This window comes from Macrobrachium rosenbergii, chromosome 56 (genome assembly GCF_040412425.1).
Source record: "Macrobrachium rosenbergii isolate ZJJX-2024 chromosome 56, ASM4041242v1, whole genome shotgun sequence".
NCBI lineage: Eukaryota > Metazoa > Arthropoda > Malacostraca > Decapoda > Palaemonidae > Macrobrachium > Macrobrachium rosenbergii.
This window is the reverse complement of record NC_089796.1, coordinates 45284895-45304150: the sequence shown is the minus strand read 5'-3', so window position 1 is coordinate 45304150 and position 19256 is coordinate 45284895. Positions and strand designations below refer to the sequence as shown.

Here is a 19256-nt window from a genome sequence, read left to right as displayed (position 1 = left end):
CTGACATTCTGACTAATTTGTTGAAAATTGGTCCAAATCCTTACAAAAGACTGTCTATAGTCTGTGCTAACCATAACATAACAGTTGTACTTCACCAATACATGATATAACTGCAAAATCCTACTACGGCTACTGCAAATGGTGCGATGTTTACACCACAGGTGGCAGGAACGAACTGTTAATGGCTGCCAAGTTGTTCTGGTGTTCCGCAATAGTGGGCGGAGTCTGTCATCCACACTAAACAATCGAAGTGCTATCGCAATTTTTTAAATAAAAGCTGCCTTGACAGTTAGAAACTATAGCTATGTAATTACTTGGTAGGTTACTTATATGAAACTTAACATTTCAATTGTGCTTTACAAACACAAACCTAGTAATGTACTTTTATTCACTTCTTAGCCCCATTTGCAGGCCAGAAGTGTTACCAAAGAGAGAAGTTGGACAATGGCAATGTTCTTACAGGATTTGTAATGATAAAACATAAAATTTTCAATTTACAGCGTTCAACTACTTACATACCCCTCACTTTCACTTATGCCAAATACCCATGTATAGCAGGGAGGGATATGTCTCTTGAATTTTAAGATGTAGCTGCTTTAAATGGAAATGACCAACAGTTTACTACTGAGTAGATATAACTACATTCTAAGAAAGTGTTTACATCATTTTTCTTATAATATAGTAGCTGTGTGTGTCTTGTGGTGATTAAGAGTTAAACCACATTAAAAAAGCAGTACCACATCCCACCACATCCCAAGTTATTTCTTGGTACAAGTGTAAAGATGCCAAAACATGGACTGACTGTGTATTCCATTAATGCATTCAAGGTTAGAGGAAATATGGAGACAAAGTATGTACTGGAAATTGCTCTGAGTTATGCATTAATCTCTATGAACACCTGGTTTGAGAAGGCAGTTTGTCATTTAGTAATGTATGAGATTGGTGGAATACATAGCCAAATCAATTACCTTCTGGTAATGAGGGAAGACACAGGCAGTGTTGAAGCAAATATGAATCAAAATAGATAGCTAGTGAGCTGATATACAGCAAAAAATATCTGGAATGATATGAAAACATTTGAAAGGCACAGAGGAAACAGTTTGGGCACACAAGAGGTTATGTAGTGTCAAAATGGGAAGAAAAGTAGTGGTGGAATAAAGGTAAGATTCATTTAAGCTGATGTCTAGGGCTTTCAAAGATTGGTGGGTGAGATGTGCAAGGTTCCAACGAATGATATAGAGAAAAATGGAAGAAATTAAAAAAATAGTGGGCATGGCTACTGAAAGAGGTATCTAGAAATTGAATAGAAGGTTAGGAACAAAGAAATGTGAAAGGTATATTCACAGAATATCAAACTTGTGCAACAAAAAGACAAGACAGGACAGTTGGGTGTCATCAAAGATAGAGAAGAACTTACCTTGCATAAAGATGATGACAAAATGAAGATCGTCAGATCATCAGAAGTATCTTTTAAATACAGAAAATGAAAGGAAGGAGATGGGGAGGGTGAAGGGGCTGATGATGGATATACACTACAGTACATACAAGTAAAGAATTAGGAAAGGAAATCTATGGGAATTGTTATAAGCAGATAACTGATAATAGCAAACACGGAGATTTGAAAAGAGTGAAAGAATGCTAAGAATCTCTTAAGGGGGTATGAGCATAAATGTAGTTAAAAATGAAAAATTTTTAAAGTAAAGTAATTTGTATTTTTCCTAACATACAAACCAGGGGTCTTAATATATGGGATTAACTTGCAGCAAGCTGGAAGTCTGGCCATTAAACTTTTGCAAGGTGGTTATGGTAATAGCTACTGATGGTAGGGGTGGAAGTGCTGCCCACCAAGTAGGTGCACTTCAATTCTACAGTTTACCTTTTGGCCCAAGTAAGAGAATGAGGGGTGGTAAGAGGTGGGCCTGTTATGTAAAGGCCACAGGTTTGTATTTTAGGAAAAATACAAATTACTTTTAAAATCTGTCATTTGTTCCTACACAAATACAAACCCACGGTCTTTACGTATGGGAGATTTACTTTTGGAGGGAAGATTCTGAGTAAATCCCTGAACTGACTGTACCCTCTTCCTGTCATGAAAGAGCAAAGGAAGTAGACCATACCTATTACTGAACAAGAGAGATGTTCAATCGTCAGACTTCTGGGCATTTCGAATTAAAGGAATGTAATATCCTTGATTTGAAAAGGTTTGGATGAACCCACAGTGTCAGAGACTATAAAGCTAAGAATAACAAACTGGTTTGCTCATAGTCAGTCCCTCTCTCCCCTTGCTAGAGAGAAGGAAGGATTTGGATCTACTAACCCAAATAGAGCTAGATTATAGATAGTATACTGAAGTCATCTAGATCACCTGCATGCATGCCAGTCCAGCATGACAGCTCGTTTGGTGTCCAGCAAGCAAGGAGGGGATAGGCTAATTGTTACAGAAGGAAGAGGCCTAGCTTTAACCAGAAGAGAATTTCAAATACTTAGGGTCTACTTAAAGCAAAGGGGAGGGTGTAAAGCTGAGGCTGAAAGTAGGATGACAGAAACTTGGGGGACATGGAGGGAGGTGACAGAGGTAGGATGTAAGCCAAAAGAATTTCAAATAAGCTGAAAACAAAGATTTATTGTGCTGTAAAGAGACTAATGATAATAATTGGTTTAGAAATATGGGCATTTAGAAAGGAGAAACAGAAGATGGAACAAACAAATGTAGATGCTGAGGTGGATTTTAGGAATCTTCCTGCGTCAGAGGCTAGAAAATGAGGAAATTAAAAGTGCCAGGGTGGTAAAGATTACAGATATAATAGCGTTGTTGAGATTGAGATGGTATGGGCATGTGGTAAGGCTGAGTTACTGAAGCGGGGTTGGGTGGAACTTAAGGGTAGAAGCTCAAGAGGGAGGCAAAAGACTAATGGTGTAATAAAGTGAAGACAGACCTAGAGAAGACAAGTTTATCAGAGAAGTGCACCTTCAACAGAAGCTTTTGGAGAACACAAATAAAGGCAGTGAGTTCTGATTGATTTTATGAAATATAGCTGTCAAACCAAGCACAGGGGCACTTTTGTCCATTCAGTGGTTAAGGCAGTGAAAAGACAGTGAAAAGGAGGAGTTGGAGTGAAAAGACAGTGAAAAGGAGGAGTTGGACTGGCTGAACAGCAAAATAACGATATTCAGAAAATAAAGGAGATAAAAGTATTAGGACCTAATGGTGGATGTGGGAGAAAACTCCACAGCTACATTAAGAAGTAATAGTTACAAAGGCTAGACAGCAATACTGAAGAGAGAAGGAACTGAGGTAAAGGAAAAGGTTAAAAAGCAGGTGCAGTCAAGGGCCGAAAGGACTCTGCAAACACCCTTCAGTGATACCTACAGTGCACCACTAGAGGCACCGACAGGGGTGATAGCAATTGAGATGAAAGTTCAGAGGAAGCAAAAGTGAAAGTCAAAATGGTGGCTAGGTACTACCCATTACAAGTGACCTTGGTAATATAGCAAATTTTAAAAGTACAGGAAATTTGTATTTTTCATAACATACAAAGTTAAGTTTTTACATAGGATTTAGCTTAAATATGTGAGTTGGAATGGCTGGGTAACTTTCAGACAAGGTAGTTAACCACCGACAGGTAGGGGGAAGCCCTGCCCTCCACTTTACCTTTTGGCCCAGGTACTAGAATGAGGAGCCCTTTGTTAGCCGAGTCGGTTGAGCTTCAGACTGTCATTTGATGGGCCGGAGTTCAATTCCCGCGGCCGGCTGATGAGTTACAGGAATTTATTTCTGGTGATAGAAATTAATTTCTCGCTATAATGTGGTTCGGATTCCACAATAAACTGTAGGTCCCGTTGCTAATTAACCAATTGGTTCTTAGCCACATAAAGTAAGTCCAACCCTTCGGGCCAGCCCTAGGAGAGCTGTTAATCAGCTCAGTGGTCTGGTAAAACTAAGATATACTTAACTAGAATGAGGGGTGGCTGAAGTGGGATGTAATGTAAAGAACTTCAAGATTTTATGTTAGGAAAATGTTTGTATATTAGAAAAAACACTAATAAAAAAAAATTGCTATTTGTTCCTACACATATAAAAACCTTCGCTCTTTACACAGCTGTACCCATTGGTGGGGGGAGTCTGGGCAAACCTCTGAACCGACTGGCTGGTTATACCTACCTGGGAAGACCTTCCTGGTCTGGAAGAGCTGCGGAAGAAATCCCGCACCTCTAGCTTGTTGGATATATGGGATGTTACAACTGCTTGACTTCTGGGCATAAGTAATAAGTTTGCTTCACTACCTTTGATGAAGGCTTAGAGGAACCCATAAGTGTCAGAGACAATAAAACTTGCTAATAACACCAATGGGTTTGTTTCATGCCTATCTCTCTCTCCCCTTGTCTAGAGAGGGTGAGACATGCATCCAATCAATCTACAAACAAGAGGAAGGACAATGCACTCCATGTACCTATCTACAAAACTCACCCGTGCAGCATGTCAGCTCGCTACCTGCCTTTCTGACCTACAAGAGAGAAAGGTAACGAGAGAGAAAGGTAAAGTGAAAAGGGAGGAGACCAGTCACTCTCACACTTTCTCTCTCACTTAGTGAACACCTTAGACAAGGTGCTACCTTTCCCCTTAGGGGAGCTGGGTGAGCTTCACAACTCATTGGGCAGCCACCACAGGGCCCAACGAAAATGTGCCCAAAGATCTGTGGGCAATGTCTTGAAGGTAATATAAATTTTCATAATAAAATTTATTATTTGAATTCTTACCTACAGAGATAAAAGTCACCTTTTATCTCTGTGCCGACATGCGAGTTGGCATTCAAACAAAAGATGATCACTTGACTGAACCAGAAGACTGTCTAGTTCACCTGTTCTCCATTAGGTGTGTTTGAATCTTTTAGCTCTTATCAGAATTCTCCCTGACAGCCCACTAAGTGTGGGGAGGCTGGGTGGGGTCTACTTTAACAGTAGATAATATCCAAATAATAAATTTTATTATGAAAATTTATATTTGGGATGAATCTTATCTACTGTTAAAGTTAGATGATTCCCACACTGAGAAAAAGGATGGTGGGTAGTGCAGCTAGACAAACTCCGCTCAGCCAAGCGAGCTAAGAGCTTCATGTATGAAGCCCAAAACATTCTTACCTGATCTGGAATCCTTCCTGGATAATACTGCTACCAGAAGGTGAATTCCATTCAGGGTGCAAGGCTCTCACGTGTGTGCATCCAAGAGCACCTTTGCGGAGAAAACCACTTCATCTTCAGCCAGAATGAATAGAAGTAGTGTGATGGGACCCGTGCCTGGGTCCGAAAGCCCAAAAGATGACAGTTAAAAACAAATAAATACCTATCTTACAAAGGTATGCTCCTGTACAACAAATGTACCTTCATGCTTCCCAGAAAACCAACACCCGGGATTAAAATAGAGAGCCTAAAAGATTGCTCTTTCTTTCAGTTCAGGAAAAGACTTTACCTGCTACTTCTAGTGGGCTATGGGCTTTACAATTTTCGAACATGATTTCTACATGTTTAAGATGAGCAGCAAAATCCAAATTGTACTTCCACTGTCCCATGTTAATTACATCAAGTGACAAATGTTTACCTTCAATAAAAGTAAGAGATCTGGATTTAGTTTTTCCTGCGCTTGTCTTATTGAATACTTAAAAAAAAAAAAAAAAAAAAAAAAAAAAATGGATTCTTAGACAATGGAGTGTTAGGTTTTCTAACCCCACAAAATAAATGGTTACCTCTGCCCCTTACAGGCTTTAACCTAAATAAATTTTAATTGCCCTAACAGGACAGAGTAGAGCCTCTTCTTCATTCCCCAGCAAAGAGGTTAAATTTGGAAACCTTATTGTTCTCGGTTGCTTAGCCTTAACATTATTCTTAGCTGTGAACAAAGGCACAAATGATAAAATGGCATCTCCTTTACAAAAGCCTACTTTATTGGAGAATGCTTGTACAGTAACTCACTCACTCTTTTCGCTGTCGCTAGCAGTACCAAAAAGTGTCTTCATGGTCAGAAACTCCAAAGAAGCAGATTCCAAAGGCTCAAACGGATCTGCAGATAACTTTAAAACTGTACTACATCCAAGTTCTATGAAAGAGATTGATACTGAACTCTGGAGACTTCAATCTCAAATGATCTCAACACCTCAAGGTCTGGATCTTTAGAAATATCCACCTGCACATGACGCAGAACTGAGGAAAGTGTGTATCTATACCCTCAAATGGCAGCTACAGAAAGATTTTTTACTATATCTAAGAAATCTAAAAATGCTTGCAACTGCTTATAACTGTCAAATACCCTGTAACCCTTAAATTAAAACACTTACAACTGCCTATTTTAACAGTTCACTGCCTAATCTAATACAAAGTGAATTACTGGTAATTTTAGAGACGGTCCATAGAAAAATTCACAAATTGGTGACAGTTCCTGCGTAAAAGTGAGATATATTTACCACAAAAATCCGTTATAAAGTGAAATGCAAAAAGTGGGGGGTCCACTCTTAACGGAAGAATACAAAGGAGATCCTCCAAAAGAGCTAGAAGAACTGGACACCATTCTCTCTGCACCCACCAAAGTGCTACTAAAGTCATTCTACAATGGTTTGACTCCAGAAGCTTGTTCAGCACTTTCCTTATTACTGCAAAAGGGGGAAAAGCATAAGCCTTTAGGCTGAACCAATCTTGAAGAAATGCATCAACTGCCCAAGCCTGAGGGTCCTGGCATGGAGAACAATACACTGGTAGTTTCTTGTTCATCAATGTCACGAATAAATCCACATTAGCTGCTCCCCACAGACTCCATAGTGACTGGCAGACTTGCAGATGTAATGACCATTCTGTTGGTAGGACTTGTCCTTTCCTGCTCAACTGATCTGCCAAAGCATCTCTTTCCCTGGAATGTACTGTGGAACCAAAACTATGTTCCTGGCTTCAGCCCACATAAGCAACTTCTCCACCGTCGGAAACATTAACTTCGATCTTGTGCCACCCGGGTTTCTGATGAAATGTATACCAAAGAGGTGCTATTGTCTGAAAATAATGCTATGACCTTCCCTCTGGGTAGGTGTTCATCCTGAATGAGAGACTTCCATACAACCAACAGTTTGAGATTATGTGCAACTCCTTCTCTTGTGGTGACCATATCCCAGACATCTGATCTCCCAGGCATGCTCCCCAGCCTGTCACTGAAGTGTCTGAAAACAAGGTGAGGTCTGGGTTCATTACCCCTAGGGGTTATTCTGTCCCCAGTCTCTGACGATCCTTCCACCATGCTAACGTCTCCTGAGGACTTAATAGGACCCAGACTAAATGGGAGTCTGGCAGAGACTTCCTGTCCCAAGTTTCTCTCACAGCTGAATTGGCCACATCCTGTGCCTTACTAACCTGACAAATTTTTCCAGAGATGCCATGTGTCCCACCAAAGACAGCCAATGTCTTCCTGGAAGCTTCCTTAAGGGCAGAAAATCTCCTAAAAGCAATAAGAAATTGTCTATTCGTTTCTCTGATGGAAAAGCCTGAAAGCCGAGTCTATCCCCATCCATACATAGAAAATGGATTGAGTTGGAATCAGGGTAGATTTCTGAAAATTGGTCATGATGCCCAGCAATTGAGCCAAGCAAAGTAACAGATCCTTGGCCCTCAGGATTCTGTCGAAAGAGTTGGCCAACATTAGCCAGTCGTCTAAATAGAGCAGAATTCTCGCTCCTAAAAGGTGACACCATCCCCCTAGCGGTGCTAAAATCCTCCTGAATACCTGAGGTGCTGTATACAGGCCAAAGCAAAGTGCCCTGAATTAAAATACCTTGCCTGCAAACACAAATTGCAGGAACTTGCGAGACTGAGGATTTATTGGGATGTAAAAATAAGGGTCCTGCACGTCCACCCAATATCATCCAGTTGTTCTTCTGAATTCCCGCTAGCACTGTGCTAGATGATTCCATGGTGAAAGGGGATTGACAAATGGTGTTAAGTTTTAACACATCTAGCACTGAGCACCAGCCCCCAGACACCTTTGGCACCAGAAAAAGTCAGTTATGAAGCCCTGGCGAGTTTCTGACACCTGCTCTATCGCCTTCTGCTCTTGCAATGATACCACCTCTTTCTGAAGTATAAGAAGCTTTTCCCCCGCTGATGAAGATATGATGGAAAAGCCATAGGAGACATCATCAGAGGGGGGAGGAGACAGAAAAGGAATTACATAGCCTTCCTTCAGTACCTCCACCACCCAATGTTTTGCTCCCAAGTCTCTCCAAACAAGCCAAAAGGCCTGTAGTTTGCCTCCTACTGGAACCTGATGGTTGGAAGCTTCATTTCTTTCTAAAAATCTTAGCAGCTTTGCTCTTACCAAAGCCTGATATGAACCTACAAAAGGTCTTAGCAGCCGAAGACGAGTTCCTGAGATGAGGAAGAACGAATCTTGACTGGAGGGCCAGAGGGAAGAGAAGGAGCAGGTCTTTTCACGCCTGCCTTAAAAGACTGTCTGATAAACTCCCTATTTTCCTGTATGGAAATATCCTTCCTTAATGCCTAAAATAGAGATGGATTAAGAAGGTGATCCAAAGGGGAAACCAAAACTGCTGCCATCTTTTGAGTAGGAGATTTATTTATTATTAAAACAGTTTAACCAGACCACTGAGCTGACTATCAGCTCTCGTAGGGCTGGCCCAAAGGAATTGGATGAAACGCCAAGTCTAGGCCAGAGGCCTAGCACTGGGACCAAATAGGTCATTCGGTATGGTGATGAATGAATGAAAATGAAATTAAAACTGCACAAAGGCATACACTCTCATACTGGAACACACACACATATTAAATACATTTATACTCATGTTTCCATGTATACTTAATAAAAAGGTATATTAAAATTCACAATACGTTAAGTAAGATTTTAAAATCTAGTTGTTTTAAAGTTCATTAGATGCCCTAAGGGTTTTTGTATTTTTATTACTACTTATTTCTATATTTTATCAATTAAATCACAGCTCCTCATGAACATTAAAATTGGTATTACTGAAAATGTAGATTCTGACAAAATTTCCTTCACTGATAATTGCTGCAGGTTATATTTTGGACATTCACACAATACACGCTTGACTGCTATCAACACTTTGCAATCTGGTCATTTAGGAGGGCCACATGGACGGTTAATTAAGTGTCCATGTGTCAAACGAGTATGGCCTATTCAAAGACGCGTCATGCCCAGTAGTTTTGACTAAAACACTCTCTCCAATTTTAATTACAGTCGAGTTTCATCCATGTTTATAGTCATTAGCAGCTTGAACATTGTTTTCTCAGCTTCAGCTACAACTTGCAGCTTAAGTTTAGCAGTATATTTCCTTGCCAATCTTTTATCCATACTGAATAAGGTTATACTATAAAAATATATTAGTCCTATTCTACTTAACGTCATTTGTACTATAACATACGGTACTTGTGCTTTACCGCATGATGGTTGAAATACAAGCAAATCGGCTGTTGTTATCCGATTCGGTGATAAGCAAAACAACAGTGTCTCGGTTGGTTGTTTATGTCTGTACGCATTTACGCAAATGCTCACGCAAAATTCAAAGATATTTTATAAATAATGTTACATCAGTATAAATTGCTTACGCCATTGCAAAATCGAATAATCGTAAGGTGAATTATCGTTAACTCTAGCACTACCCGAGTAATTTAATAGTTTTATCACAAAAAGTGCATTCAGTCATGAAAATGAGATGAAAATACAGTAATTAGTGAATTTCTCTCAGTGAAAAATATCATGAATGGGCGAATTTTCAGCAAATAATGCGTATATATGTTCCATAGAGAAATCCGTGAATAAGTGAGTCTGCGAATCGTGAGACCGCGAATACAGAGGGTTCACTGTATACACTTTTCCTACATTCAGATCTCAAAAGCTAATTTTAATATCAACTGACCACAAATATTTTACGTTAAAATTCAGAACCAACACTAACAGTCTCTGAAATCAGAATGAGCAAATTTTAGGATTCCAGTAGGCAATGAAATAATCAGATGACGTCATTATTAAGGCATTTTAGAAACGAGATACGAGAGAAGTTCTAAAAAAAGGAAGTTGACGTCACTTCTTGTGCAAGACATTTTGAACTGCAATCTTACAAAACATGACGTAATCGATCGAGACTTGCTTCACTGCAACACTTGTTCACATTTCTTAATAAAACACACTTTTTTAGCAGAAAATCGTGTGGGACACAATCAGAACAATATATGTAACACTGCGAAATTATTCATCTTCTTCTCGTATGGGACACAGCTTTTACAGAAATCTTAACACGATCAAAACAGACTGCAACTGGCTAATTATGACTGGCATGTTTTAAAAACAAAATGAAAAACCTGAGTTGGTTCCCAGAACGGAGCAGCTATTGTTATCTCTCGCCTGTCAACACATTATCTTTTGTGATGACAACTGGAGTGAAACAAGCCTTCCTACCACACACGTGTTGCTCATATACTACGTTACTATTAAAAATGTATTATTAATTCTAAATTATGCTGTTAAGGTATTCCTAAATCACTAACTCTTTTTGAGATCTGACACTTACTTCACATCTGATATTTCAACAATTATTACTATTAAACATGATAAATAGAAGAGCAAACATGTAAAACTATGGGATGATATGTATATTAAAGGCAACTTCGTAAATCCTCCCGAGTCAGTTATCCTGGTTTGAATCAGCGATTTAAGGGATAAATAATCTGCTATGACATTATCTTTTCCTGAAATGCGTTTCACTTTTACTTTACACGGCTGCAGGCATAAAGACCACCTGGTCAGTCTCACATTATTATTTTTCATTTTATTGATGAATGAGATAGGGTTGTGGTCAGACAACACTAAAATTTCTTCATTCCCAGGTTGGTTCACATACACTTCAAACTTTTTCAATGCCGTGATTAAGGCTAACATTTCTTTTTCAATGGTGGAATACATTTTCTGATGCTTTTTTAACTTTGAAGACACGAAACACATTGGATGTAGAATACTGCTGTCATCTTCTTGAAGTAGAACAGCTCCAATTCCACAGTTGGATACACCAACTTGTATTACAAACTTCTTATTAAAGTCTGGAGCTTGAAGCAATTGGTCTTGAAGTTAAAATGGCATGAACCTTCTCAAATAATTCTTGACATTCTGGAGTCCAAACAAACTTTGTTTTCAAACTGGTTAAATCAGTTATGGGAGCTACTACGGCTGAGAAATTTGGACAGAATCGGCGATAAAATCCAGCTATGCCCAAAAATCTTTTTAGCTGTTTCCTCGTATAGGGGGGGTAGCCTTATGGATACCCCCTACATTAGCGTCAACAGGAGCGAGAAGGCCTTTTCCAACTTTAAATCCAAAATGCTGAACAGCTGCCTTTTCCAAATACTTTTTTGTAAAGGTGATTGTTAGTCCTCCTTCCATAGTTTCTTGAACACTTTCCTTAAAATCTTCAGATGTTCTTCCCATGTATTAGATGTGTGTATTAGAATAAATCACCATGTCAGCCAAGGTATACACCTACTCCTCCTATGGATCCTAGCAGTTGATCCATCGCTCAAGAATGTTGCAGGTGCATTCATCAGACCAAACAACCAAAACAGTGTAGTAGCTAGCGCAACCAGCATTCTCATCTAAAGGAATCTGATAATATCCTTTTCAACAAACCTATCTTGAAACAAATGGCTTGCCAATATTATCAATTAATTGATCAATAAGAGGCAAAAGGATATTATCGTACACTGATGGAATTCAGTTTCAATAATCAGTACACACCATAAATGAGCCATCTGGTTTCTTCACTAACACACAAAGAGAACGATAATGACTTGAACTGGGTTCTGCTAATCCATACTGCAACAAATACTCAACTTCTCTGTTTAAAAGGTTTTCCATCTTCTCTGATCTTTATCTCATGCTTTGTCAGATCAGTGCGCCCAGGTACATCTACAAAAATTTCAGGAAACTTCTGATCACTGACAATTCTACTTTGCTCAACACTCAGATGTTTTAGTTTATCCTCAAATTTCAACATGGAAAATTATTCATATTGCTTTGGCCCCAATTCATAGCTATCATCATGCTCTGTAGATGAAGTTGTCGTGTGTGTGGCTGTTTCATGCTGGTCATGAAGTAAGGTTTCAAAAGATTCACATGTATCTTTCTCTGTCGCTTCCTTCTTCCTGGTGTTTCAATCACGTAAGTTCGATCACTTAACTTCTCTATTATCCTGTAAGGACCTTGAAACTTATTGGTAAGAGGAAATCTTTTCACCGGTAAGAACACTAGAACTTGCTGTCCTACACGAAAATTTCTTCGCTTAGTCTTAGCATCATATCGTCTTCATTTTCTCTTGACTTATTTTAAGATTTCTAAAGAGAATTTTCTAATTTCTCTTAACCTTTTCCTTAAATTCCTAAACACTATTTCTCCTTGGTTTCTGTGATTTTCTTCCCAATTCTCTGCAAGAATCTTCAGCAGACCTCTCATCACCGGCTAAAAATCATTTCATTTGAGTGAACATCACACTTTTTCTTGATAAGCACTCCTAACTTCAAACAACATCAAAGATGGCTCAGCATCCAATTCTCATCTGATTCATAACAATAGTTAGTTAACATATTTTCAATGTCTGATGGGTGTACCGAGGCTCCTCGAGTCTCCTGGATGATAAGCAGTTGATAACTGCTGTTTCACTCCTAACAAGTTCATCACATCCTGGAACAATTTTGAAGTATAGTTCGTTCCTTTATTGCTTTGCACAATTTCTGGTATTCCATACTTGGAGAAAAACTCCACCAACTTTTCAGCAATTACCTTTGCACTTATACTTTATACAGGAATCGCCTCAGGATATCTTGTCACTGGACAGTAATATTAACAGATATTCATTTCCTTTCTTGGTTTTGGAGCGGATAGCACATCACCTTGCTGAGGTTCTCCCTAACTTCTGTGGGTTGTAGGGATTTCTGGATAGTTTCATTGATTTCCCAGCTATCTGGCATGTGTGACACTCACCGACCAGAACCTGCTAACATCCTTGTTAACTCCAGGCCAAAATATTTCATAATCTTCTCAACAGATGCTTCTAGTTCCATATGTCCAGACTCATGCTTCTGCTTACCCTTGTTTCCTCAATGGATATGGAATAAAATTTGATGATATTCACCCCATTCAGCATTTCCTGGTATATCTGCAGGTCGATGCTTCCTGTTAACCAATCCTTCTTTTAGATAACGAGTGAGAGTTTGTTGCATCTAATAGTCGCAACTCTGAAAGATCAAATCAACTAACGTTGTATCATGCACAGTTCCATTAGCTTCTCTCTAGTCATACGACCAACTTCAAGGAGCTGGCTCAATATCTGCCTAACCCTGCTACCTTAGTTTCACTACTATCATCAGAACACACTGACTACTCTGTGAGTCTCTTCAAGAACAACAGGATCCTCGTCTTTTTAGGTAATCTCTTCATTACTAACACAATGGGAAACTTCACTTTCCTGGAACAGCTCTTCTAAAATCAAAGATCCTTCACACTTGATCCTTCTTGTGCAGGTAAATCCTCTGTTTCTTCACTTGCAGGTATAGTTCTCTTCATACTCCTGGTAGTTACACAACCTGGAAATAGGTGGGGGTTTTTCTTCTCTAAATCTACCATAGGACTAATCATAATGGTTTGTCTGTCACTAGAGGACAAGGAACAAATGGTACATCACCAACTTCATTACCCAGTACAACATGTACACCTTCAACAGCTACTGAGTCCTTTACAGCAAAATCAACATTCCCTGTCACCAATTTACACGACAGGTGAAAGAGGCATATACGAATTACCTCTTCTCCTCCTACACCCTTCAAAATAACTGATTCTCCGGTGAGATTCTTCTCTAGCTGTGGGTGAGCACCATGAACTACCACAATATGGTTACTCCCCGTATCACGTAATACCTTGACGGTACCTGCAGAATCCTCCATGAGATGCCAGCGCACCTTCATAGATATATGGCTTAAAAGCCTCCAAGCTACTCTGCCACTCACTGCTTGAAGTTACATTTCCACTGGTTGCTAAACACTCTGCTTGTTTAATCTCAGTCTTCCCAACTGTCTTAGTCTTCCCCACACTGCTCTTCATAGTTTGTTTCACCTGGTTACCTTTAACCACTGTCTGCTGTTGTGTCTGATAATCTCGATTGTAGTGTCTTGCTCTTCCACACGTGAAGCAGGCAACATTAGTCTTCTGTATCTGTCTTGAGAAACTGGATGATGAGGATTAAACATTCGATTGCTGAGGGGTATTACCTGGCTTTGTACTGGCATTGCCACTAGAAGGATTCCCAGTAGTAATGTTCCTCAAATTTGGATGAGACCTAAAACCTGTGCATTGCTGGTTCTGGTACTTGACATTATAATTCCTTTTGCTACTTATAATATTATAATCCTCACTCAGTATAGCAGCTTTGTCAAGTTTCTTAAACTCTCTCTCAAATAGGCTTTTATAAGTGTTCAGGAATTCCTCTAAGATATTGCTCTAGGACTACTAACTCCTCAAGTTCGTCCAAAGACTTAACTTTAGCAGCCTCCAACCATCGTTTGAAACATCATCTTACTTTGTAGGCATAACCCACGGAAGTCAATTGTCATCCTTTCTCAAAGGTCTGAATCTTTCATTGTAATATTCAGGGGTCATCTGGTAAACTTGTAGCACATTGTATTCTGCCTTGACTAATGAGAACACACTGTAACAAGACTGACCATTTATTTTCTGGCCATCCCATACCTGAAGCCACTTTTTCAAATGATCAAAAAACTCATCTGGAGCTGCTTTTGTAAACTTTGGAATTAACTCCTGCACTCTTATTACATCAAATACAGGGTCTGTACTACCTTGGGTAGGGTTAGATGGTGTTACAGGTAACTTGGACCAAGCTTCTATTAATTTCATCTCTTTCATAATCTTCTTGCTTCCTTGCTCTTTCTCTTCCCTCTCTTGCTTCTTCTGCTTCTCTATCTCTTTTCTCTCTGTCTTCTCTTTCTCTTTCTGTCTGCCGGCATTCTCAACTTAGACTTTCTTTTTCTGCTTGCATTTTCAGCTTAAGCTTTCTTTGGCAGCTAAATGTCTATGCTCTACTTCTGCATCACTTTTCTCTTTTGTTCTTGCTTATTTATAAATTCTTCCTCAGCTGCATTCAACAACTCTTGTGCCTCTCCTTACTCTTCATCTATTTCCATTCAACAATTCTTGTGCCTCTCCTAACTCTTCATCTATTTTACCAGAGTCCATCAATGCTTGGATTGCAACACATCTGATTTGTGCCTTAATCATAACACTAGACACATTACCCCCACATCCCACTGCTAAAGCAGTCCACTGTGCCTTAGCCAGGTTGGACTGATAACTCTTGGAAGGAAGGAGCTGCTAAAAACTTCTGAACATCAAACAGAGCCATTTTCTCTAAGTTACTCAACTAAATAATTCACAATATAATGCAAAAATAACTGTGTGGTCACTCTATCAAAATATATCCCTAACACCACCAGTAGAGACCATAAACCAGTGATATTTTGTTTTGTTCCCGGGTCTGGGCACCAAAAATTCTTTTGTCGCAATGTGTTCCAAGTACCTGGTTATTACACAAATACTCACAGATTTCAAAAATTTACCTCATTTCAGTCAGATACCTCAACTCTCACAACAAAAAAATTTATGAATGAGTATTCTAAAGGTAACAGCGATCCTTTAAAAAGCTCAATAATCATGTGAAAAGTCAAACTAAGTTTATCAAGACTAATGTGAGGCAGGGTTGCCAACTGGTAGTTTTCACTGCCAAATTTGGCAATTTTTGGCAATCAAACGAGTGTTTGGAAGTGAAAAACAATGATTTGGTAGTTTAGCATTAAAGGGCTCAAATTTGGCAGTCACAAAGGAAATCTGGCAGTTTCCCACTTTCTTATAATAAATAAATATATTCATTAGTATAGACTTTTTTCCCATTAAGCTCCCAAATTTGGCAAAAATTTGTTTGACATCACTACCAACTCAAAATTCCCTAATTCTGAGGGAAATTCTCCTTATTACCAATCCATACCTGGACCTTGACGTGTTCATTATGAAAAAACGAGTTCCTCGTTGGACAAGTCGCTAGAGTTCTCGGCTAGCACTCTGCTAGGCCTGAGTTCGAGTCTCCAGCCAGCCAATGAAGAATTAGAGGAATATATTTCTGGTGATAGAAATTCATTTCTTGGTATAATGTGGTTCAGATTCCACAATAAGCTGGAGGTCCCATTTCTAGGTAACCAATTGGTTCTTTGCCACGTAAAATAAGTCTAATCCTTCGGGCCAGCCCTAGGAGAGCTGTTAATCAGCTCAGTGGTCTGGTTAAACTAAAGTATACTTATAAAAAAACGAAACGATACATGTACAGCTGCACTGCTTCAGTTGGACTCGGTCTCAGTCGCCAGTTGGTAACTTGGTCAGTTTGATAGTGATAGTAGTAATCTCCATATTATCAGTTTGATTCTTTTCTGTGTGATTCCTGTGATTATTAACTATTGCAATGTCCAAGTGGAAAGGGCATTATGATACTGGAAGAAAGCATCAAGACATGTGGGAAAGGGAGTTTCCATGGCTAATGAAGGCAAAAGATGGAAAGGCAGCTTACTGTAACGTGTGTCAGAAACTTTTACAGCCAAGGAAGACCACTATTAAGGGACATGCTGATGCCAAAGAACATAAAGAGTGTGCTGGGGCTATTAGTTCAGTAAGAACAAATTTATTTGTCAGGAGTGGTTCTTCAAAGATTCCAGAACCTCCCTATGCCCTTAAGCTGAACTTCAGCTTGCAGTGGTGGTTTGCTGTCATAGTTCAATTGCAATCATAGATCACCTCAGTGAAGTGATAAAAGAGAATGGTGCTGGTAGTAAATGAGAAAACATATATATATACTGTATAAATATATATATATATATATATATATATATATATATATATATATATATATATATATATATATATATATATATATATATATATATATATATATATATATATATATATATATATATATATATATATATATGTGTGTGTATGTATATGTATATGTATATACTGTATATATATATATTTATATATAAAATATATATATATATATATATATATATATATATATATATGTATGTATGTGTATATATATGTATTTATGTATATATACAGTAAACCCCCGTATTCGCGTTCTCACGATTCGCAGGTTTCTGTATGGAACATATCTACCAATTATTTGTGGAAAATTCGCCCATTCGCGGTATTTTTCACTGAGAAATATTCACTAATTACTGTATTTTCAGATAATTTTCATGAATAAATACACTTTTTGTGATAAAACTATTATAATACTCAGGTATAAGCATTTTTACAGGGTTTTTCTTGTGTTTAAACTATCAAAATGGGCAGTTCTAAGTGTTTTTAGAGGGGTTTTATGTATTCGCGGATTTTAGCTATTCACGGGGGGAGTGGTACCCATCCCCCGCGAATACGGGGGGTTCACTGTATGTATATATATATACATATATGTATGTATATATAATGTATATATATATCCTGGTTAACGACCTTGTTTGAAAGTTAAACGGCTGTTCCAGCTTACATTCTCAAGCTAACTCCTAAGTAAAGAATGAAGGTTAGCATTTGTGTAGGAATAAATGTCAATTTACTCCAAAACTACCCTTAAATAAAATGCAGCTGATGTCCATCGAGTCTTCCAGCAACCTGCATCAAATTCTATAGCAAGAAGTAAACAAATATGTTAGAATTTCATGCTTTCTGACTTTCATGAGAGAATATTTAAAACTAACTACATCAGCACACAGATTTCAGAACTCAACCAAGTAATAATTAAGTGGTAAAGATAAAATACTCCTCACACCATAAAACCAATACAGAGATAAAGATTGCTTAAGATGAAATATACCCTGTGATTACAAGAAAATAGAATATTAGTAATTATAAGAGAGAGAGAGAGAGAGAGAGAGAGAGAGAGAGAGAGAGAGAGAGAGAGAGAGAGAGAGAGAGACTAAGGGGGAGGGGGGGAACTTACCATGGTGCATAAAACTCCACTAATATAGCATCTTTTGGGCTAACGACATGAAAGAAATTGTCTCTTGTTAGGACTAAAACATCATCATCTTCAACTATATCGATGTTTCCTCCAAACCCTTCAACCACTGGTATTTCTGTAATAAAAATCTAACAGTTAGTTCATTCTTATATGCCACAAACAGAGTACCAATAATGGATGGACCAAAAGTTAATAGACAACATTCATGGCTTTGAATGGGACACAATAAGCTTTGAGTGCATTTCAGATAAATTTTACTGCAAAGACTACTTGTAATAAAAAATAATTCTGATTCTTAACTGCATACCTTCATGAATGTGCCTCTATTACCCAGAATGAACAGATATTTCAAACATCTCATTGAATGAAAATTATACTTACCAAGGGCAAAACCATCTGCATCACAAATTATATGATAATAGAATCTTAGCATCAACAGCATATAAAAAATTTTTCTTGTAATAAATGTAAGACATTTTGAGGCCATTTAAGGAATCTATTAAAGTATAAACAAAAACTGGCCTACAGTAAATTCTTCAGACATATGACAACTTACAATACTACACACTGATGTTTTCAACGGTTTTCTCCTAAACAGAAAATGCAAGACTATACCAAGGTGCCAAAAGTATGACCAAATGCTTCACTTCAAAAGAATATAGTAACACTCTGCTTCACTTCAAAAGAATATAGTAAAACTCCAAATTATCCATGGTCACTTATCCTTCAATCCTTTATATCAAAAAAAAAAAAAAAAAAGAATAACCATGACACCTCTCCCACCGTAAGCCACTTAAATAGAACATCAGTGTGCACATACAGAACATATTTTTGTATTATTAACTAAGTTTTCATATGAGACATAGGACACAAATCTTGTTCAAGAAATGAAATTTTCACAAAATTAAGTTTCATATATACTTTCCAAGTATTATATAGCTTATGAATCTACCTCACACGGTAACTTTTTGAATTTTGCGATAGCGCTTCTTCTGTTTATTATGTAGGTGACTCCATGCCCACTACCGGGGAAAGAAGGAACAACGCGGCAGTCTTATTCAATTTGTTTGTGCCCTCATGTCCATGGAGGGGAGGAGGGAGGGCTTTTGATTCTGTAATTACTTGGTA

At 38.2% G+C, this 19256-nt stretch overlaps 1 protein-coding gene across 1 annotated transcript in view; it reads right to left on the bottom strand.

Moving 5' to 3' along the window:
* LOC136836303 (protein disulfide-isomerase A4-like) overlaps window positions 1-19256 on the bottom strand; it is a 142323-nt gene that overhangs the window by 103923 nt on the left and 19144 nt on the right. Inside the window, exon 2 of the mRNA XM_067100423.1 lies at window positions 18108-18243. Within this exon, the coding sequence (XP_066956524.1) occupies window positions 18108-18243 (136 nt within the window). The remainder of the gene's footprint in view (window positions 1-18107; window positions 18244-19256) is intronic.